The sequence below is a fragment of the Papio anubis genome, chromosome 1 (genome assembly GCF_008728515.1).
Source record: "Papio anubis isolate 15944 chromosome 1, Panubis1.0, whole genome shotgun sequence".
Taxonomy (NCBI): domain Eukaryota; kingdom Metazoa; phylum Chordata; class Mammalia; order Primates; family Cercopithecidae; genus Papio; species Papio anubis.
Window position 1 is genome coordinate 161,741,212 of NC_044976.1, and position 23,842 is coordinate 161,765,053.

Consider the following 23,842-nt stretch of genomic DNA (forward strand, 5'->3'; position numbering starts at 1 on the left):
AGGGTTCCGGCTCAATGAGAGGCGGGCCACAAGCCAAGAGCTCACTCATTAGAATTAGAGGAAGGGGCAGCCACTCCTATTTCCCCAGCCTGCGCCCTAGTCCCTTCGCTCACTTTTAAAAGACCCTGGACTGGAGCCCAAGATCATCTAAGCGACAGACTTTCCAGTTTTAGTGACCTGTGTTTCCACACAGAATACAAGGATCAGTCCAGGCTGTACTTTTGCATTCTGTTGTCTGATGGGACCATCCACTTGAGGCCGAGGCCCAGCATTTAAAAAATGTTTTGAAGAACCATCTGTTATGCAAGCTCTTCGACCACCAGCCCAGCCGCATTTTCAAAGTTTTCAGATCTCCTCCCAACAAGATGAAAAACATTCTTTCCAGCCTCCTGACTGCATGCGAAATGCCTCATATTCAGGGTCTGCTGTGCAACGAAGTAATTATCAGAGTCCACCCACAAGGGGGTGAATTTGAATCTCAAAAGATCTAAGTTTATTCTATTTGAATGGTATAGAGATTACACATTGAAACTGCTCAGTCCGGTATTTGGTGAATTGGAAATTATTTCAATCTTTGCAGTGCATAATTTATATAAAATGGGTTGTTTATCACCCACTCACACCTGGCAATTCAGGTACTACTGACTCTCTTAACTGATTTGTCATTTTGCTCTTCAGTATATATTCAGGATCAAAGTTATTTAGGCTTCAGCTTTAGTAGCAACTTCAGGTTTCATGGAAACGTTTAAACTTATGAAGGCCTGTCCATTAGTTTGTATGGAGAAGTGGGCTGAAGTTGCCAAAAGCTCCAATTTTCATGATAGTATCAAGTATCACTGTCACCACATTTCAGTATTCCTGGTTGTTTTAAATATCACTGAGAACTAAGAAAATAAAGAAAGGGAGTTAGTTTCAGGGCTTATTGCAGTGGTTGCCCTGCTTTGCTTGTGAACTCTGAAAATCAGTTTATTTCAAAGCCTTAATTAAGAAGAACTTCCTCCTACAGCAGTTCGAAGAATTTATGGGGGCACTTATGATACAGCACCTTTCCCAGATCCTAGCCTGGCAAGCATGCAGGACTCTAGACCCTTGGTCCTAGAGGAAGCCTCCAACCCTGTGTGTGATGGTGATTTCACCTCTGCTTGGTGAAGCAGGGGGAAGTTAGGAGAATTGAAAGAAGTTGAAAAAGGGTCTGACGGGACCTTGAAATTGTAGTGTATCAAGAAACCCTGCCTTGACTTGAGGCTGAGACTGAGGCTGAGGCTGATCTAGTGAGGCAAGCTTTGTGACCATGCTCATAACGCCAGCTGCCAGGGCCAGAAGGGACTTGCTTAGGCCACACTAGCGACTTCTCGGTCCATGCTAGTGTACCCTCCCACCACATCCCCGAAAGATGGAGAGTGGTGGTGGCAAAAGGCCAGCTGGCACTCATTTATCTCTCCACAGGTAGACTTTCCAGGAAAGAAAAATCCTCACAAAATGGGAGGGGTGCGGGAGGGAATAGTGGCTGGGGACGGGGTTTTAAAAATCCATGCTTTAAAAAAATTCACGGAGGAACTTATATCACGGAGGGAAGCCCTTTCCTTTGCTTTGAAAGTCTAGTCCAGGCCGACACCTAAGCGTAGCAGCGAACTGGAGGGGGAATGAAAGAGCAGAAAGTCTCAAGCGAGAGAAAAGGGCCTTTCCTAAGAACCAAGTGAACTCCTAGCTCAGAAGCCTAAGCCCTCGGCGCTCCAGGCCTCCACCCCGACGACGGGAAAAGCTCCCTGGGGGCAACCCTATTTCAGATCCCCTGGAAGGATGTCAAGATCCCCTCCAGCAGTGGACGAGGCAAGGAATGTTCCACAAGAATTGATTCTTGCCAGAGACCTGAGGGCACACAAACCTTCCTCAGGTACCTCCGCCAGGGATTTAAGGAAGCAGCGGGGTCTCCACCCTGGAGGCAGATGCAGAGGAAGGGGAGGCAGCACCAGACTTCCAGCGTCAAGCTCATTACTGCCCTCCAAGTGCACCCTTTCTTAGCCCTCAGAACTCCCTCCTCCTTCCGAGCACTCACTCTGGTCCTTTGACCCTTCAATTCTGCTGGGTGAGGGACCCCTATTGAAGCCGGGGACCCGCTAGCTCAGTGACCTTGGATGGGCCTGGGCGTCCCCCAGAAAGCCCTCTCCGAAAGGAAGTTGTGGGAGGAGGAACCCGAGTTCGCGGAGTCTAAGATGGGATACTTGGGAATGGTTCTGGGTTCCCGAGGCCGCAGTGTGAAGACAGCCAAGTGGCTGCGGGAAGGGAAAGCAGTTGAGATGTAAGTAGGTGGAACGGGGTCTGTGTGGTCTAAACGCCGGCGCCAGCGGTGGTCTGGACCTACCCATAAATGCACCTATCGCGGGCTGACAGACGCATCTCATCCTCCGTCAGGGACATCTTAGCAACTGCCACTCTACCTGTTAGTGGAAGCACATTTAGGAACCCACCCCGTACTTGCCGCTGCGGGAATTGTAACTGGTGGCGGAGACCAGAGACTAGAACCCGGGAGGTCCGGGAGTCGGTGGTGGGACCGGGGGACAGCTCTGCTCAACTACCTTGTGTGTTCTCAATTTCTTTGCACTCCTTCTGTCAACTTCTGGCAAACTTCTCTCCTTTCCCCCCACCTCCCCTCTACCTCCTTCTTTCCGACAAGACTGGTCTCCAGGGCTCGCCCTTCCGGATTCTGACTTTGTCTTGAAGTGTTGATTGACGGTTGCAATTACGAAGGATGATGGCTCGGGGAGGCTCCCGCAGCCTTGATGAGCTCGAGAAGCGCAGTCCTAGCATATTTTATCCACGCTCGGCGTTACGGGGCCGTGCGCGCCCCATTCACCCAGCTGGCTGGAGCTGAGGAGGTCTCGCACTCCCCACTCGCGAGGATGCAACTGCCTGCCCTCCTCCCCACCTCCTCCTTCCCTTGGTTCAGCACCGCATTTCGGAGCGCGAGCTGGGAGCAATCAGCTCGACCTGACCTGGGAAGTGTTGGTCGGCCCCCGCGCGCTTGACCCGTGCGGGCTACAAAGGAAAAAAAATATCAGGATCTTCAGGAGCGGTTCAGGTTTCCTGGGCTCGCAAAAGGTGTGGCAGACACACCTTTCCTGCGCGCCTGGGTAGATGACCCACCCAAACTCGTACAAAACTTGCAAAACCTTCCTCCTTGGAAATAATTTCTCCCGTGTACTCTTCCATTCCCACTTTTTGGTGCTTTTTAAGGAACCAGGACAATTACTTTTTTCGTCCCACCTATCTACTTTTTAGACCCCAGAATAAGTCTAGGTTCTTTTCAGGTCTCCGTTACCAGGCCGGGATAGCCCAAGGGGGAAGAGGAGCAAGTTTATCAGCCTACGGAAACTCCGGCTCTGCCAAATTTTTCCGCCGCTCCCCGCCGAAAAGCCCATCAGAAGTCGCTTTTGCCTTTCTCTGAAAAGTTTAGCCAGAACTCCGGTTTCATTCCTGGGCTCAGAGGGCTGGGCTACCCGCCCACGCCCGTAGGCTCCACCCGCCCGCATCCCGAGCGCTTTGTATTAAAAAGAGACGGGTTAAATTTCAGTACGGCCAAAGGAATTACCAGGGAGCGTCGTGTTGACCGAAGCTTTAAAAAAGCAAACGTGAATAGGTGAGTAGTCGTGCCTCGTTTAAAAAAAAAAGCCTTTCTGCTGCACGTGTAAATAACTACTTAAGACATCAACATCAGCCCCTAGAGCAGGAGGATGGCGATTGATTCACAATCACTATGAGAATATCTTGATCTGGCGTGGCGCGGTTTTTATCGCAGAGGAAAACGAAAGCCAAAGCAATTATCTGGGTAATCCAACCTACCCCACCCACCCCCCAGGCAACCTCCCACCCTTGCCCCAAAGGAAAGGAGGGGTTTTTGGAGAGTTTGGCCTGGATATCGGAATCTACGGCTCTTTGTATGAAAAGAGTTCACTGAAGAACCTTTTCACTTATTTTCTTTGCAGCATGTTGTCCCAAACCAAGGGTCCTGGCGCGCCCCACCAGGGTATAGTCGATTCCCTCAGAAGAGTGTAACAGGGAGATCTGGTCTTGAGAAAAGAGCGGGGCAGGGGAAATAATCTTGGGTAGGTGGTCCAGTCTAATCTATCTCTTCCTCTCTGTAATTGAAATGGAAATTTGAGCCACCTCCAGTTCAAAACTATTGAGACTCCATCCATTGGAACCAATCCTGTCCAGCCTGGGGGCCAACAGAACGACGATCCCGGCGCTAGCAGGCCACAAAGCACCTTGTGAAACTAGCTGAACACGTGAAGTTGCCTCCTTTACACCCTCTCCTCCGCGTCAGCCAGGGTCAGGAACAAAATCCTTAGCACGAGATTATTCTAGGCTGCCATTTAAATGTATCCGGCGATACTGGAAACTTCTTGATGGAAGGGGTAACGTCCTGCATTGCTTCAGAATTCCTTGGCTTTTGCAGCGAGGGGATGAATCCAACCAAACTTCTTCCTTCAGAAAAGCCCCTGCCTGAGCTACGAGCTTCTGATTCTTAAGGTCAAAGAGTGCAGGGACCGCAGGGTGCGGGGTCCAGCAATTTGGGTCTCACTTGGTTAACAAAGAAAATGGGAGCTTGGAAAGGCAAGACTTAACAGTGGTACGGTCACACTCAAGCATGGAGCGTGGAACTAGGGAAAGTGTTACGGTCTGGGCAGTTACAGAGGTTGCACAATTAGAAGGGGGTGGGATCTTCCAACATGGAGATAACTTTTGCGATTAAGAGATGGCGTACAGTGTGTGCCAAGGCTTGAGAGAGATTCACTTGTTTTCTCCGGAGTTTCTTGTCTGGAAACTGGGAATTTGATTCCAGGACCAAGCAGTGGATTCCGACCAATTTTCTTTCCATTCCTGTAGAGGCCGCTGGAGCAGGTGAAGCTTGCAGGGGGCCGGGAAGCAGAGGCTGCAGGCATCCAAACCCTGAGCAAGGAATCCAGCACTTACAGTGAAAAATGCTACCATGGGTGTGGGACTAGCCTATCTCGCTGCAGGAGGCATAGCTAGGTTTGTCAAAAGTGCTTTTTTTTTTTTAAATTGACACCTAAATTGTCTTTCCCTATCCCTTTCTTTCATGGGACAACAGTATGTTTGTTTATGCTATCTAATTCAGTCACTCAATTTGAGTGATTTCCCTGCCCTCCTCATACCCACTGACTCTATAACAAATACATGCTCTGAATTTCCTCTCAGTTCCTTCTCACCGTCTGTTGGCAGCCCTGCGAGTTGCTACCATACACCACAAATTCACAAGCTAAACTTCATCCAAACTCCAGAGATCCTTTCCAGGAAACTCCAGAGTAGGGGACCAGAAGTGCCTTCATCCCACCCCACTCAAATCTCAGTCCTCCCAGATGCGATTTCCACTCTGCTCTCCATACACTACTCCCTATGCCACCCTTCTGAATTCTAGAAGGATCCAAATCTGATTTCTACTGTAGAATGGAAAGGAAGATTAAAAAGCCACTTATAAATGTGTTTCTTAAGCTCGAAATGTCTCTTGGAGGAAAGTTTACATAGACCAACATTGTATTAAATCATAATTCCTTTATATCAACAAGAACAAGTAGTTACTACCTTGGAGAAAGAGTATGTATTTCAGAATATTTCTTGGGCTCTGTTTACAGTTCATTCTCTTGACAAGCTGAGTAAATTACTTGACCTCTGATTCCATTCTTTAAATCAGTAAAATTGGGTTAACAAAGTAAGCTTTATAGTTAAATGAGACAGTGCCAGGAAAGAAATATACTATGCTGGAGATACACACACACACACACACACACACACACACACACATCTCAGTTCCCCTTTGTCCTGCTTTCCCCTTAGCTTCACTCAAACTCATCATTCTGTAAGAAAACTAAAAAGGGAATCACTAACCATTCTAGGACCACCTTCCAGTGGGATGTGCTTGTTAACTTGATTGTCTTGCAGGACTTGACAAAGTCCTTGGAGACAATTACATTTATCACCAGATAAAACTGCTCATGTAAGTGCTCATGGTCATCTGCATTCAGGTTATTTGGTGTTTAAAAGTTAAACTCCAAATATGTTTTCTTACTTAGCAACCACATAAAAACATACATAACAGCTTCCTAAAAAACTAAAGAAGAAGCAACCTTTATCAACTGGCCTGGTCAGTTTTAGTTCACATGGTTTTCTCAAGCTTGACCTCTCAAGATCATATTTGTCATATTTCAACTCTTCCCCAGGGCCTCCCCAGAGCACAATGCCCTCCAAACTCCTGAAGTTCCTTGAAGCCAGCTGGATTTATCTGAGAAGTCTCTTCCAATAAGGTGAAGCGTGAGGAAGTGCAACTCAAAGAACTAGCTTTATCCTAAGGTAGACTCTAGACCTGTAGAGTGAAGTTGTCTTGCCTGCCTAGTGCATCCCTGGAGGTGGGGATTGGGTTGGGCCTATAGGTGGAAGTCTGACAACGTGCCCTTCTCTAGCTCAGCTCATGTTCAAGGCTGAATCCAAGATAATCCTAGACATTGTGTCTGGTGGAGGGGTCAAGTAAAGGAGAGAAGCATTAACAAGCCTCTCTTCTCCATTCCTCTATAAATCTCTCTTGGTTTATTAGAAGAGGTGTTAAAGATGCTGGGTGCAGTGGCTCACGCCTGTAATCCCAGCACTTTGAGAGGCCGAGGCAGGTGGATCATCTGAGGGCAGGAGTTCGAGACCAGCCTGGATAACATGGTGAAACTCCATTTCTTCTAAAAATACAAAAAATTAGCCAGGCGTGGTGGCATGCACCTGTAATCCCAGCTGCTCGGGAGGCTGAAGGAGGAGAATTGCTTGAATCCCAGGAGGCTGAGGTTGCAGTGAGCCAAGATCATGCCATTGCACTTCAGCTTGGGCAACAAGAGTGAAACTATGCCTCAAAATTTTTGAGATAGGGTCTCACTTTGTTACCCAGGCTGGAGTTCAAGGCATAATCACAGCATCCTCGACTTCCCTGGCTCAAGTGATCTTCCCACCTCCACCCCCACGCCCTAGTCACTGGGACTACAGACACATGCCACCACAACCACACACAGCTAATTTTTTTTTTCTTTTTTTTTCGTAGAGACTGGTTCTCACTATGTTGCCTAGGCTGGTCTCGATCTCCTGGGCTCAAGTGATACTCCAGCCTCAGTCTCCCAAAGTGTTGGGATTACCAGTTTGAGACACTGTGGCTGGCCTAAGAACTCTTTTAACTCTGGTCACAACCTGTGGATCCAGGCCAGAAAAGAGGAATCTGAGAAGCGCTGTTTTGGAGATGGGCTGGGGCATGGAAAGAAGGGAGGCTCCGGAGTTTAGCTTCCCAGAAGAAACTGGCAGCCTAAGCCCCAGCTGTGAGAATCAGAACATGGGCTTGGGTGGTTAGCATTCTAAATAAAGCTGGCTGGAGGTTAGGGTGACATAATGGCTATCACACTTTCCACTGATGATGTCTACTTTCAGAGATCCTTATGAGCGCAGAGCTTGGTGGAGGTTATCACTGAAATAAAATCAGACTCAGAGTGTTCAGGGGACCAGATAGCAAGCCTCATATTACAGACTCAATACAGCATTTGCACTGTGTATCTTGTACCCCTAAGTATGCAGACATAACCTTCTGTGGATAATATGCAATATTATATTGAATGCATAAAATATTCTGCAAATGCAGTTAATTTGAAGAATTACGGAAATTTAATATGAATCAAAGCATAATATTGGGCACATTGTGGGAGTTGTCAATAAATACTTGTTTCATGTATAACATATTTCCTACCACACAGATAAGGCTCTTTTCTTAATATAGGTAAATATAAAAAGCCTCTAAAGTTAGTACTGCATATTATTCAATAGAATCATCCCATCTGGGAGAAAGAAGAAAACAGAGACGAGAAACCAAGAGTTTGACCAGCGTCCCAGAGTTAGTTAACTTTAAGGGAGCAATCTAGTTATAACCTGAGTGTGCTGCTCTTACACTACATTGAATGATTATCTTGCAGGTAGGCAGAAGCAACAACTTTATCTCAATTCTGCTTTTCTATACAAGCACAGACATCTACACAAAACTTTCATGTAACCATCAGTGTGCATACAAGATGTAGTCCCTAGTTAAAAACCATGGAGTCGCTTTTTAAATAAAACCAGGCCCATTTCCTAGTACAACACAACTGAATTAAATGTAGAATTGTAAACCCTGACTGATGTCTACATACACCGGGCTCAGTTTTGTGAACGACTCAACACAACCCAACTTGCAATTTGCCATCTGAAAGCTACTCTCGAGATCCTCAGTCACTCTCTACAGCTGCACCCGTGGGTTCTTCCCAGTGGGTCTGCCCTGGGCAAATCAGAAAGACCCATTCAAAGAGCATCTCTCCTTCAGGAATCGGGTCAGGCCCTTCAATCCAACAGTTCAGTCTGATGGCTCCTCACCGCCCTCTCTTCCTCTGCCTCAGCCCTTTGGATGGCTCTGTCCAGCCATTCACCCTGGGAACGACGGTCAGCACCCTCCTGGAGGCTATGAGGTTAAACAGACGATCTCTCGGTGCCAAAGTCGCCTCGGGGTCACTAAGATGTTGCAGATGCGGACACCTCACAACCACCTGCGGGGCTGCAATACCAGGAGGCGGAGGGGGTGTGCTTGAGTTGGGAAGGGGCGGGTGGCTGCGAATAAGATCCGGAAAGAGGTCTCTTTTACCGGAAACTGGAATTTTGTTATCCCGGAATCCGGCGCCCGGAAGTGCCTGCACAGGTTTAGGATGTTGGGGTAGGCTCGCTGAGGCCAGGGGAGAGCCTTCTTCGGTACTTTTCTTGAGGCTTAGTCCCCAGCAGCCTCTCATGGGCTGGACCGACAGTCCTCCGGTTCCCAGCCCTCTGCGGTGGGACGGATTCCAAAGCTGCAGGTGTTCTCTGTTTACGCTCAGCGTGTACCCGCCTCGGTTCCTTGCGATGTGAGTTGCGGGTGCGGTCGGTGGAAATACAGTTCTTCCCGGGTTGCAGAGAGAAGTGCAACAGCGTCTCCTTCCCCTACCTTACCCTCTTTAATTCACCCTTGGGGTCTGGGGGAGACAGCGGGGGATCGGCGTGTGTGGTCTCCCGACCCAGCTCAACTCTATTTTGGCAGCGGCCAGCTGGGGCTGCGCGCGGCAAGAGCCCAAGACCGCCAGCGCGGGCGCGAGCCCCCGAGCGCGCGTCCCCCGTGCGCGCGTCCCCCGTGCGCGCTCAGTCCGCGTCTCCCGCCCGAGCGCGCTCTAGCTGCGGCCCTCGCCGCGGAGCGGGAGCTGCGCGGAGCTGCCGGGAAGGACTCCTCGCCTGCACACCGCGGCGATTCAGACCGACGAAAAAGATGCGAAATCGTTTTGTGCTTCTCTCTCATCTTTCTTGTGCCTGTATTTTCTGTGTTATCTGCAGAACAATTGATTGTGTGTTACACCCTGCTTGCCTTCCCCGTGTTTTCTTTTTCGTAAGTATAGAACATTTTTGGTAAACATTTCCTCAAGTGATATACTTTAGGGTGTAGTTGGCCCATAAAAAAAAAGCAATCACTGCATTCTGTGGAGTCAGCTGACTCGGAAGGAAAAAAGAGGAAAAACTCAAGCCTGGATTTTCTTTCTTGTTACAATGGAGCTGAGACTCAGAGCTCATGACAGGCCCCTGCAAATTCGGAGGGAAGTTCCAGTCCGAAAGCCTAGGAAAATGCTACCAGAAAAGACACAGGTCCTTCAAAAACCGGGGAAAGGCAGAAGGGCATGACTTCCAACAGACAATTACAGACCACTGAGAATCACTTCCCTTTAGTCCTTTACTTTTAGGATTAATTGAATGTAGTCTTGCTATAAAATTCACAAGTTTGTAACTATTTTTTAAATGAAAAGTAGCTTTATTTACTTATTTACTTATAAGTAAAACAATATACTAATTGTTGCAAAAAAAAAAAACAGTAGCTCTTAACTAAATCCTTTATTAGTGATGGTCTAGTTTTTTGGGTTTTATTTTTTGGCGGGGGGGGGCATGACTTTCATTCCCCAGGAAGATAAAATGAAAAGTTTTTACAGTATAAGCAGAGAATGAGACACCATACTTTTGTGTGGGTTGAAAAGTAACAAATACTTGACAGCTATCTGTTAAAGTTTGATCAGTGATCACTCAATATGATTAACTTGTTTCAAATTGTTCAAATTTTAGCTTATTATTTCTGATTAAAATTATCGGAAAATATTAAAGTTGAAATTGTTAAATTATAAATTATATTTTCTTGCTGTTTAGGCTAATAGAATGCCACCAGTAAACACTAGATATAATGAATAATATTCATATGTTGAAATATTCATTTGCTTTTTTTGAACTGCAAGAAAGATAAATGTGTGATACACATACATGGGCTTATTATGTGCTTTTAATAAACATAATAGGAAAAGCCATGACTTAAAATGCAAAATCCATCAACGAGATTAAATTATATGTATGTACTAGCAGAATAAATAGATGATCAATAGAGCAACTCCTACTTACCAATAGGTGTAAGTCCGTGCTTTAAAGACTCTTGTAAATCCCCAGTATCCGAATTAGAAGACATTCTTAGTGAAATTATAGGCAGTTCTTTGGCCTAAAGCAGAAATCATTGAGCAAAAGAAAAGTGCAGCTTGTCAAATTTCGTGGCCTTGGGAAGGACACATCAGACTACGGTAACCCTTAGTGAAAGTTAAGAAAAAGCAAAGGGAAAAAAAAATCCAGAATTCATAAAGTTACAAGCAAGTCTTTCCCTGGACTCTGTACTTTTTCCAACATTAGTGACCTGCTGTAAACCATGTATCCAGTTTCATGATGATTTCTAATCAGAAGAGTGGAAACTTTTGATAGGCTTTGACTCATCACATGACTCTATGCAGGTTGATAAGAGGACCCTGTTATAAAGTGACAGCAAAAGAGATAAGAATTCTTGCCAGATAATGGCAAAGAAATGATTAACTCAGAAGTGGAGAGGTGCTGTGCAGCACAGAGAGTGGAAAGTTGTAAAACTGAGGGGTCAGAAGATCAGACTTAGTGGATAAAACTACAAACCAGCTAACTAACTTAGTCTAACTAAACTTTGGCTTGTGACATACCCCTTGATGTCGTCACCTCTTTGCATAGAGGAGGACGGACATAGCTCTTCTGACCTCTGTAAATACATTTTAGATGACAACATTGGCAGACATTAATTCTTTAAGTGATGACTACAAATGTGATCGACACTCTGAAACACTAGAGGTAGCATTTCCAAGCTTATGGTCATTTATTTATTCATGTTGTGGTCAACCAACTTTTTTATCGGGCCTATTCATTAGATGAGGAGTTAACCTTAGCTTGTTCCTACATTGGTCATATGGCTAAAACACAATCTATCTCTTTATCCCCAAAAAGTAAAACTTACGCTTTGAGATTAATGCTGGCAAACTGATGAATATGTAATCGATTTTTCATAATTATAAAGTTATTATTCTTAGGCCGGGCATGGTCACTCACACCTGTAATCCCAGCACTTTGGGAAGCCAAGGCAGGCAGATCACCTGAGGTCAGGAGTTCAAGACCAGCCTGGCCAACATGGTAAAACCCCATCTCTACTAAAAATGCAAAAATTAGCCAGGCGTGGTGGTGCAGCCCTGTAATCCCAGCTACTTGGGAGGCTGAGGCGGGAGAATTGCTTGAACCTGGGAGGCAGAGGTTGCGGCGATCTGAGATCGTGCCACTGCACTCCAACCTGGGTGACAGAGTGAGACTCCATCTTCAAAAACAATAACAACAACAAAAAAACAAAAGATGATTTTTGTTTTTGAAACAGGGTCTCACTCTGTCGCCCAGGCTGGTGTGCAGTGGCATGAACTTAGCTCACTGCAGCCTCTGCCTCCCGGGTTCAAGCAATTCTCCTGCCTCAGCCTCCCGAGTAGCTGGGATAACAGGGGCGAACCACCATGCCCGGCTAATTTTTGCATTTTTAGTAGGGACGGGTTTTCACCAGGTTGGCCAGTCTAGTCTCAAACTTCTGACCTCAGATGATCTACCCGGCCTCCCAAAGTGCTGGAATTACAGGCATGAGCCACTGCACCCAAATTGGCCAAAATCCCCAATTTTAATATTGACACTCCTTTTAAACTAAGTAAATGCAGGTTGTGTGTATGTGTACAGATAATTTTTAACTCAATATATAAACATTTGTTGTAACAAAACTTCATATATCATTTGATGGATTTAGTAGTCTTTGTCTAAAGATTCACATTACAGAATTTATGGGCTATTTATTTATTTAGAGATGGGATCTCACTCTGTAGCCCAGGCTGGAATGGAGTCGTACAGTCATAGCTCACCACAACCTCAGACTCCTGGACTTAAGCAATCCTCCTGCCTTAGCCTCCTGAGTTAGGGCTACAGGTGTGTATCACTACACTTGGCTGATTTTTAAAATTTTTTGTAGAGACAGTGTATTGCTGTATTGCCCAGATTGGTCTCCTGGGCTCAAGCAATCCTCCTGCCTCAGCCTCCCAGAGTGCTGGGATTACAGGTGTGAGCTACCTGTAAACCCAGGACAGTCATTTTTTTTCCTTTTTCTTTTCTTTTCATTCTTTTTTTTTTTTTTTTGAGACAGAGTCTCGCTCCATTGCCCAGGCTGGAGTACAGTGGCACAATCTTGGTTCACTGCAACCTCTGCCTACCAGGTTCAAGCGATCCTCCTGCCTCAGTCTCGCTAGTAGCTGGGATTACAGGTACATGCCACCATGCCCGGCTAATTTTTGTATTTTTAGTAGAGACGGAGTTTCGCCACATTGGCCAGGCTGGTCTCGAACTCCTGACCTCAGGTGATTCACCTGCCTCAGCCTCCCAAACTGCTGGGATTACAGGTGTAAGCCACCACATCCGGCCCTTTTTTTTTCTTTTGTTTTTTATTCAGATTATTGTTAGTTATTTCCCCTCTTGCTTCACTTCATGTCAGTTGAAATGTTGAAATATAGCATCTGAAAGTGCTCTCCACTACCTTTCAGCTGTGCTGCTGGCTCTGAACCTTGCCCAAGATCAACTTGCCTTTATCAGGTTTGGGTGGCTTGGGGTCTGGGTGACCCCTGAAGTCAGAATCAGAAGTGGCCACAGCCATGACTTGTGGTCCTCTGAGTATAAGAAATGTCCCCAGTTGTATATCCTCACAGTCTCATGAAAGTAAGATTTGGTTGAGTAGACCTGCTCATGGAAGGTGGGTAGTTTCCAAGTGGCACTGGTACACACCAAGTGAAATAACTGGTAATCCTGGCTGTCAGCGGAGCCAGGTCAACATGCTGATATGCATGCTGTTTTTCCTTTGAACTTTAAGTTCTTATATACACATAAACAATCCATCCTACTTTTCATTAACACCATGTTAGGTATTATTTTCTTAGATCAATATTTTTCTTTTAAAGAAAAAAAAGTTATACGGTGGATTTTAAAATATTGTTATTGAAAACAATGATTTCTTCTTTGATTTTAGATGGAAACCCAGAAAGGACCTTCCTCCCTCCCTCCCTCCCTCCCTCCCTCCCTCCCTCCCTTCCTTCCTTCCTTCCTTCCTTCCTTCCTTCCTTCCTTCCTTCCTTCCTTCCTTCCTTCCTTCCTTCCTTGTTTCCTTGTTTCGCTTTTCTTTCTTCTTTCTTTCTTGACAGAGTCTCACTCTGTCACCCAGACTGGAGTGCAGTGACACGATCTCGGTTCACGGCAACCTCCACCTCCCGGGTTCAAGTGATCCTCCTGCCTCAGTCCCCCTAGTAGCTGGGATTACAGGTACATGCCACCATGCCCAGCTAATTTTTGTATTTTTAGTAAAGATGAGGTTTCACCATGTTGGCCAGGATGGTCTCAAACTCCTGACCTCAGGTGATCCACCCGCCCCGGCCTCCCAAAGTGCTGGGGTTACAGATGTGAGCCACTGCACCCAGCTAATTTTTGTATTTTTTTGTAGGGACAGTGTATCACCATGTTACCCAGGTTGGTCTCAAACTCCTGGGCTCAAGCGATTCTCCTGCCTCTGCCTTCCAAGTATATGGAACATATATTTCTATGGATATATTTTGCATCTGTAACTGCTTTGAAATATGTAGGTCTTCTTTTACACATGCCAAAGTGTTGGATACGTATTTCTTGAGGCCTTTCATATCATTCAGTCCATAAAATTACATTGTCCATCAGATCCTCTCAATGCAGTGGTTATAGCTCTAACTGTTTTCCTGAGGAAACCACTCAGTTTTGGTTGCTGAATGCAGCCTATATAAGCACAAATGATGAGATCATGGTAAGAATGAAGGCAGGGTAGCAGGGTGGTTAAGAGCCTAGGATTTGAGGTCAGAAAGCTCAGGGCTTCCATTTGTGCTTTGCCCCTTTCTCGGTGGCAAAGTAATGCTTGGCTTTTTTTTAAGCCTTGAATTCCTCATAAGTAAAAATGACAAAAATGATGAAATCCAGTAGTTTTTGTGGTAAGATGTAAATGAGAAATAAAGTACTCAGTGTCATGTCAGAGAAAGAAAGCACTCAACGTATCATCAAAAATGAATATGGAGGCTGGGCGCAGTGGCTTACACCTGTAATCCCAGCACTTTGGGAGGTTGAGGCAGGTGGATCACTTGACGTCAGGAGTTCAAGACCAGCCTGGCCAACATGGTGAAACCCTGTCTCTACTAAAAATACAAAAAATTAACCGGGCAAAGTGGTGCACGCCTGTAATCCCAGCTACTCAGTAGGTTGAGGCAGGAGAATTGCTTGAACCCAGGAGACGGAGGTTGCAATGAGCCAAGTTCATGCCACTGCACTCCAGTCTGGGTGACAGAGTGATACTCCATCTCAAAAAACAAAAAACAAAAAACAAAAAAAAGTGATTATGGGCTATGTGACTTGGGATCTTAAGTGAAAGACACATCTTCCTTAGTGGAATTTTAGAAGACATACTAAAGTTTCTGTTTTTGGGTTTTGTTTCTGACACCAATTCTATCTTAGTCACATACACTATTAGAGACCTTATAGAAGACCTCATAGGATTCATATAATTAAACAGCACCATAAAGTGATTTGTGGCTGGGCACGGTGGCTTAACACCTGAAATCCCAGCATTTTGAAAGGCTGAAGCAAGAGGTTCACTTGAAGGCACGGGTTTGAGACCAGCCTGGACAATATAATGACACTTCATCTCTTAAATAATAAATGAAATAATGATAAATAATAAGGAATAAGGTATAAATAAGTATTTATTAATAATAATAAATACAGGCCAGGCGCAGTGGCTCACACCTGTAATCCCAGCACTTTGGGAGGCCGAGACGGGAGGATCACAAGGTCAGGAGATCGAGACCATCTTGGCTAACATGGTGAAACCCTGTCTCTACTAAAAATACAAAAAAATTAACCAAGCGTGGTGGTGGGCACCTGTAGTCCCAGCTACTCGGGAGGCTGAGGCAGGAGAATGGCGTGAACCTGGGAGGCAGAGCTTGCAGTGAGCTGAGATTGCACCACTGCACTCCAGCCTGGGCAATAGAGTGAGACTCTGTCTCAAAAACTAAAATAAAATAAATAATAATAATAATAATAAATACAAATAGTAAAGTGATTTACTTTTCTTCTTGTCCTTTCTGTATATGGTTAACAAAGCATGTAACAGCACAAAGATTGAATTTCATGCTATACTGTCTGCCTCTAATCAGACATAATTGTTTTTAAGAATGTACAAAAAATTGGGAATGGTAGTATTACCAGCTTGCCTAATAACTCCTAACAGAATCTTTAAAAGATACTATTTGCGATTTGTCACTCTCTTGCTTTCCTATAAAACTCACTGGCTTGTTGAGGAAACATTATATTAATGAGTTACTTTGGTCCTTTGAAGCTTATCCATCAGGCTGATTGAATAGAAATAGGTACTCAGTACTTTGTGAGAAATGAACATATTTTTCTGAAAGTGAGGCTAGAGTAATGTTCACATGTGGTACAAATAACAGATGCTTGGAACTCAGCCTCAGTGACAGTTAACAAGCAATTTATGTTCTGGCCATGCTGTGGGGAGGACAAAAAACAAATCACACCCTGAATTTTTGTATTTATTTTTTCTCAATCAAGGTATCATCTGACCCTTTCCATTTGGCAAGTGTGGGCATTTTCCATTACAACATTCTGTTTTAAGTACCTTCACTACCTCACTTGATACCACAACATAGAATACTTATAATGACTCACATTTACAAGAATATGTTTATAATGATAAAAAATATTTGCTAACAGATTTCAGAAATGATTTGTAAATTATTGACAGATAACTAATGACTCTAAGGCATCTTTGCCAAAATCCAAAAAGTATTCAACAATGTCACCTGAACCCATATTGCATGATGATGTTAAAGTGTAGTTAATGAATTACAGTCACTGTAAACTTCCTGACAACACTATTCCAAGACATTATGACATATCTATTAGGAATTGATATTCCTGCAAAATTGGATTTATCATGAACCCCTTGCATGAGCAAACTGGAAAGGCCCTTTCAGTATGTTTATAATATGGGTTTATTAAGAGCAAACACCTTAAAATTTTCATCATTCAAATAGACTGATTGCATCAGATCTGGGGGAGTTTTTAACAGAAGGCTTATAAGTACTGAACCACTTAGTTACTTCCAAACCATTGCTTAATAGTGCATTTTTGCTTGTACTCTTTGCTAACAAAGGCATTTGTCACTGATTTTGTATAGAATCTGAGCTAGGGTTGGCACTTTTTTTTTTTTTAATCAACTTTCTTAATAATCCTCTCCTCTGCCAAATTATATAAGATGATGGAATGGTACATTTTGGAAAGGAGTGACTAAGTAAAGATTTCTTCTCATTCTTTTAAATAACTGTGAGAAATGTGGCACCTGGCGGAAAAGATAAGTGACTTTTACACAATACTATTATGGCCAGGTAAATATTACTCACTTTTTGTAACACTAATAATTAAACAGAGCCTTAGTCAATCTTTTGGCAATTGAAATGTTTAAGACTTTACTCTCCTGTAGGCTTGTGCTGAGTTCCCCACGTTTATCACAATCTATGATCTGTGTCTGATGGCTCATAGTTTATATCTTTATTTAGAGTAAAAGAAATAAACTCAGTAGCATTTTGTTTCAATTTAAGGCCTTTAAAGACATTTAAGCAAACAACTAAGTGATCTAAATTGTTTTTAAAAGAGGAAACTGTAGCATATCCAAAGTGATTTCCCTAGGAATCACAGCATAATTATCATTAAAACACAAAGCTACAAAATAGATCTCAGGCATTCCTTTTTTTTTTTTTTTGGAGACAGAGTCTTGTTCTGTTGTCCAGGCTGCAGTGCAGTGGCACAATCTTGGCTCACTGCAACCTCCACCTCCTGGGTTCAAGCTATTCTCCTGCCTCAGTCTCCCAAGTAGCTGGGACTACAGTCACATGTCACCACACCCGGCTAATTTTTGTATTTTTAGTGGAGATAGGGTTTTGCCATGTTGGCCAAGCTGGTCTCGAACTCCTGATCTCAGGTTATCCACCTGCCTTGGCCTCCCAAAGTGCTGGGATTACAGGCATAAGCCACCACACCCAGCCATCTCAGGCATTTTTAATTCATGAAATTGAATGTTATGTATTACCTAACAGTCTGGCAGACTACATAAATAAAACAATCATTCAAATAATAGATTTTCCTCTAGACTGAAATATTTTATGTGGGTGAAACTTATATGGAGCTATATAACGCAATTTCGATTTATGTTTCAGTTATTTTAATGAACTTTTTTTTTTTTGCCCTCTCAGTCTTTTGTGAAATAAGAAAATACAAATAATATTATTTTTAATAAAAAATAAAAATAAAGTATCTGGGCGTGGTGGCTCACACCTGTAATCCCAGCACTTTGGGAGGCTTAGGCAGGAGAATCACTTGAGCTCAGGTGTTCAAGACCAGCCTGAGCAACATAATAAGACCTCATCTCTATGAAAAATAAACAAAATTAGCTATATGGTGGCACACACCTGTAGATCTGTGATTAGTCAAAATATCAATCTACTAACTGTAATAGGATAATAGCATAAATGCATATATGTTACATGTTCTATTATATTTGAGAAAGAAAGGATAAAACCAAAATGGAAAGAGTTAATTGGCTGGGCGTGTTGGCTCACACCTGTTATCCTAGCACTTTGGGAGGCTGAGGACGGCGGATCACGTGAGGTCAGGAGTTTGAGACCAGCTTGGCCAACATGGTGAAACCCTGTCTCTACTAAAAGTACAAAAATTAACCAGTATGGTGGCATGCACCTGTAATCCCAGCCATTTGGGAGGCTGAGGCACGAGAACTGCTTGAACACAGGAGGCAGATGTGGCCACTGCACTCCAGCCTGGGTGACAAAGCTTCTCAAAAAAAAAAAAAAAAAAAAAAAGAGAAAAAGAAAGAGTTAATTAAAAGACACTGAGGATACTTAAAAAGGTCACTTTGTACTATATGAATTTGTAAAAACAAAAAGAATTTTTAAAAGATAGGCTTACTTTCTACCTTTTTTATTTCCATGAATCTGGCAATTTACACCCTCAAGCATTATTTTGATACTAAATATTAGCATTTTAGATTTTCCTGATCCGTTTGCATTTTTCAGAAGGCCATGACCTATCCACTTTTTCTATATTTACCTAATAATTAAAAAAAAAAAAAAAAGGAGGCTTATGTGGTGGCTCACACCTGTAATCCCAGCACTTTGGGAGGCCAAGGTGGGCAGATCATGTGAGTTGGGAGTTTGAGACCAGCCTGACCAACATGGAGAAACCCCATCTCTACTAAAAATACAAAATTAGCCAGGCGTGGTGGCACATGCCTGTAATCCCAGCTACTCGGAAGGCTGAGGCAGGAGAATTGCTTGAACCCGGCAGAGGTTGCGGTGAGCCAAGATCGTGCCATTGCACTCCAGCCTGGGAAACAAGAGTGCAACTCTGTCTCAAAAAAAAAAAAAAAAAAATTGTGCCTTTTTGCTTTAAGATCATTTAGTATAATCTCAAGCTTTAAGATCATATAAAATCATCCTAAAACTTTATTTTACTTATACTAATATTAGGAGACATTAGAATTGGAATAGCTGTGTTATTAGAAATGTGATTTTTGACTACATTTTCAAGCTTCTTTACGTCTATACACTCACATATTATTTCTACACGATCACTTTTTTAACTTCATTTTTTCTTTTTGCGTTTTTTAAAAATAGAGATGAGGGTCTCACTGTGTTGCCTAGGTTGGTCTCGAACTCCTGGCCTCAAGTGATCCTCCCATCTCAGCCTCCCAGAGGGCTAAATTACAGGCATGAGCCACTGTGCCTGGCCATTTCTACACTTATTCAGCACATAATTATGCTAGACACTCTCTTAAGTGCTTTACATGCATTCTATCACTTAGTTTTTAAAAATATTTTATTTACCTCTATTTTATACATGAGAAAAATTAACGCTTGAAAATTTTAAGTAATTTGACCAATGCTACACAGATGGCATATGATTGATAGAGCTGGACTCAAATCCATGCCTGACTTCAATGCTATTATACTGCTTGAAATGCTATTATAATGCTTGACAAATTATTTTGTGAATGTAATGATACGTATGCCTGGCACATGACAGCCAATACATTTGCTACCAATATTAATATTGCTGGTATACAGCAGAGAAACTCAAAGAACTGTAAACAGAGTTGGTAATGCATTGTGTCCTTATATATGTCTTTCAGTAAACATATGCATAATGCCCCAAATGAAACTCATTCTTTTTCTTTTTGAGACGGGATCTCCCTCTTGTTGTCCAGGCTAGAGTGCAGTGGCACGATTTCAGCTCACTGCAACCTCTGCCTCCCAGGTTCAAATGATTCTCCTGCCTCAGCCTCCCGAGTAACTAGGAGTACAGGCTCCCACCACCACACCTGGCTAATTTTTTGTATTTTTAGTAGAGATAGGGTTTCACCATGTTGGGCAGGCTGGTCTTGAACTTTTGACCTCAGGTGATCCACCTGCCTTGGCCTCTCAAAGTGCTGGGATTACAGGTGTGAGCCACCGTGCCTGGCCAGATATTTTTCATTTTGAATGCCGCTTAAAAAAAAAAAAAAAAAAAAAAAATGAAAGATAGACCAAGCGCAGTGCCTCATGTCTGTAATCTTAGCACTTTGAGAGGCTGAGGTGGGAGGATCACTTGAGCTCAGGAGTTCGAGGCTACAGTGAGCTACAGTGAGTACAGTGATTATGCTACTGTACTCCAGCCTGGGGGACATTGAGACCTTGTGTTGGAACAACAAAAGAGTGAAATATCAGAATTCATAGTCTAGAAGGAAAAAAAGTGAAGTATTCATGGGAAGAATTTATTGTTGCATGAGCAATCAAGGCAACTATATGAGTGAAAGAATCAAGCAAAAAAGGAGAAAATAAAGTATAAACATATGATCACATTTGTGCATTTATATAAAAGTCTGTATGCAAAAAAAGAGAGATTAAAACAATTTAATGGACAAGCAAAAGGAAAGATATATGAATCACCTGTAATTCTGACATTCTGAGATCATGTTTTAAAGTATTTTCTTCTAGTAGATATCTATGTATTTAAATGTTTAAATATTGGCTGGTCCTGTAATTCCAGCACTTTGGGAGGCCAAAGCAGGATGACAACTTGAACCCAGGAGTTCAAGAGCAGCCTGGACAGCAAAATGAGACCCCATCTCTACAAAAAATAAAAAAACTAACCAGGCGTGATGGCATGAATGTGTGGTCCCAGTTAGGCAGGGGCCTGAGGCAGGAATATTTTTTGAGCCTGGGAGGTTGAGGCTGCAGTGAGCCCTGTTCCCTCCACTGCATTCTAGCCTAGGAGACAGAGTGAGACGTTGTCTCAAAACAAAAAACAAAAGCAAAACCCCAAGTTAAATATAGACAAAATTGTAACATATTGTGTATATTGTTTTATATCCTGCTGTTTAAAACAGTTACCATGACTGGGCTGGATGGCTCATGTCTCTAATCCTAGCACTTTGAGAAGCTGAGGCGGGAGGATCACTTGAACCCAGAAGTTTGATACCAGCCTGGGCAACATAGAGAGAGCTCCTCTCTATTAAAGAAATTTTAGGCTGAGCACGCTGACTTACACCTGTAATCCCTCTACTTTGGGAGGCCAAGGCTGGCAGATCGTTTGAGACCAGCCTAGCCAACATGGTGAAACCCTGTCTCTACTAAAAATACAAAACTGAGCCAGTTGTGGCGCACACCTGTAGTCTCAGCTACTTGGGAGGCTGAGGTTGGGAAAACTGCTTGAGCCCAGGAGTTGGAGGCTGTAGTGAGCTATGATTGTGCTACTGCACCCTAGTCTAGGTGACAGAGTGAGACGCCGTCTCAGAAAAAAAAGAAAGAAAAAAGAAAAAAAGGGACAAGAAAAGCAGAGAGTTGTAAAGTTAAATTATTTTCCCAAGGTCCACTGGCCAGGAGGGACTGGGGCTAAGATTCGTGGGTCTATCTAATCCTAGAGCTTGAGTGCTCATCACTCTGCAGTACTCTCTTCTTTATTGACCTGGGACCAGATCTGGCTTCAGGGTTTGTCAAATAAGGTCAGTGTGTCCTGTCACTCACCAGGGTAAATTGCATAGCCAGTATGGCTGCTAGTCTTTTCTCCTTTTATAGTTTGGCAGATGGTTATTGACATTCTTGTAGTACTATACGGTGATCTCAGACAAATCCTGTAGTAGGAAACCAAATCAAAAAGGTCAGAATGTCCTCTGAGAGACAGTAGAAAGAGCCTGGTTTCTGTGTACCAAGCTAAAGGTATGAAGTGGTCATGCCCTTTTTCCTCCCCAGTTGTGAGGCTTAGACTGTCTGAGAGTTACATCCGTCATCTCTTTGCTTCTGAGTCATCAGTGAACAGAAAATTGAGGACAATCAGTAGATACAGGGGACAAGGAGTGGGATGTTCTATAATAAATGGTGGAAAGGAAGCACAATGTCCATTAAACAGGCAGGTGATATTAACCAGGTACATGACAACACTGAAACCTATTTTATTTTTAAATAAGAGATGTGAACCCTGAAACTCCAACAGTTGAGAAGCTAAAAGTTAAAAGGCATGACAATATATTTTGTACAATCCCGAATTTATAGGCTTGAAGAGAACCACAACCTAGAGTGCCAGGAGCAAACAAACTACTTTAAAGACACAAGCTTTTTATTATTTCTTTTTCTTTAGAGGCAAGATCTCACTTTGTCACCCAGGCTGGTGTGCAGTAGCGTGATCACAGCTCACTGCAGCCTCAAATTCCTGGCCTCAAGCAATCCTCCTGCTTCAGCCTCCCAAGTAGCTGGGACTACAAGCAAGCAACTGACACATATGGCTAATTTTTTTATTTTTGTAGAGATGGGGCAGTCTCACTATGTTGCCCAGGCTGGTCTCAAACCCCTGGCCTCAAGTTATCCTCTTGCCTTGGCCTCCCAAATTTCTGGGATTACAGGTGAGAGCCCCTGCACCTGGCCAATGTGCACTTTTTAACTGAGATGCCCAAGCTTTCTAATCACAGTTCTAGTAAAATGGCCACGAAGAGTCCGTTTTGGTAGGGGAATTAGAGTAGAATGACAAATAACTGCACATTCTTGCTGGCCCAGATTCTGCATTTCTTTGTTCTGATATGATGAAATTTTAAAATTTTTATAAAGTGGCTGCCCAACTGGAGGGAGGTTTAAGGAATGCTTTCCCTTTAGTTAGTTCATTAAAAGTAAACACAGTTTTGTGTTCTTTCCTAAATCCAGTCTCAGTACTGTGGTTAGTTAGGCTTGTCTGCAGCTAATCATTGTATCAGAGATTTGGGGTGTCAGTTAATGGGCTACTGATTTGAACAATTGATATTGAATTTCTTTTCATAGTAACACCTAAGGTAAGCTCCATACCTTTATGATTAGGATGGATGCCAGATTTGACTTCTGATTTGGCTATCTGATGAACTAGAGGCATTTAGCAAAAAAATTAATGTGACTTCAGTATACACTATCTTTGGATAAAGTCCTCAGTTTTGTATTCAGTACAGCACTAAATATTCTTTACACAGTTTATTGAGAGACTATTTTTAAAAATCAGCCTTTATGTAAGAAAAGGATAGGTTATTCCTTCTTTCTTTCTTTCTTTTTTTTTTTTTTTTTTGAGATGGAGTTTTGCTCTTGTCACTCAGGCTGGAGTGCAATGGTGTGACCTCCGCCTTCTGGGTTCAAGCAATTCTCCTGCCTCAGCCTCCTGAGTAGCTGGGATTACAGGCGCCTGCCACCACGCCTGGCTAGTTTTTGTATTTTTAGTAGAGATAGGGGTTTCACCATGTTGGCCAGGCTGGTTTCGAACTCCTGACCTTAGGTAATCCGCCCACCTTGGCCTTCCAAAGTTCTGGGATTACAGGTGTGAGCCACTGTGCCTGGCCAGGTTATTCCTTCTCTCTTTCTTCCCTCCCTCCTTCCCTCTCTCTCTTCCTTTTTCTCTCTTTCTTTCTTTTTTTTCTTTCCTTTCTTTTTGATGGAGTCTCACTCTGTCACCCAGGCTGGAGTGCAGTGGCAGAATCATAGCCCACTACAGCCTTGAACTCCTGGGCTCAAGCAATCCTCTCACCTCAACCTCCCAAGTAGCTGGGGTTACAGGTGCATGCCATCACACTCGGCTACTTTTTGCATTTTTAGTAGAGATGGGGTTTCACTATGTTGGCCAGGCTGGTGGTGAACTCCCGATCTCAAATGATCCACCTACCTCAGCCTCCCAAAGTGCTGAGATTACAGGTGTGAGCCACCTTGCCTGGACAGGTTATTTT

General features: G+C 43.5%; 1 protein-coding gene across 3 annotated transcripts in view; it reads right to left on the bottom strand.

Annotated features, from left to right (window-relative positions):
* NR5A2 (nuclear receptor subfamily 5 group A member 2) overlaps nucleotides 1-10,951 on the bottom strand; it is a 149,845-nt gene extending 138,894 nt beyond the window's left edge. The window contains exon 1 of one of the 3 annotated variants that reach the window (XM_003893345.5): nucleotides 10,522-10,945. In XM_003893345.5, the coding sequence (XP_003893394.1) occupies nucleotides 10,522-10,585 (64 nt within the window). In that variant the 5' untranslated portion in view covers nucleotides 10,586-10,945. Of the gene's footprint in view, nucleotides 1-10,521 lie in introns of all 3 variants that reach the window. The other 2 variants (XM_003893344.5, XM_009190623.4) reach the window with 2 other exon arrangements.
* Nucleotides 10,952-23,842: the final 12,891 nt, after the last annotated feature.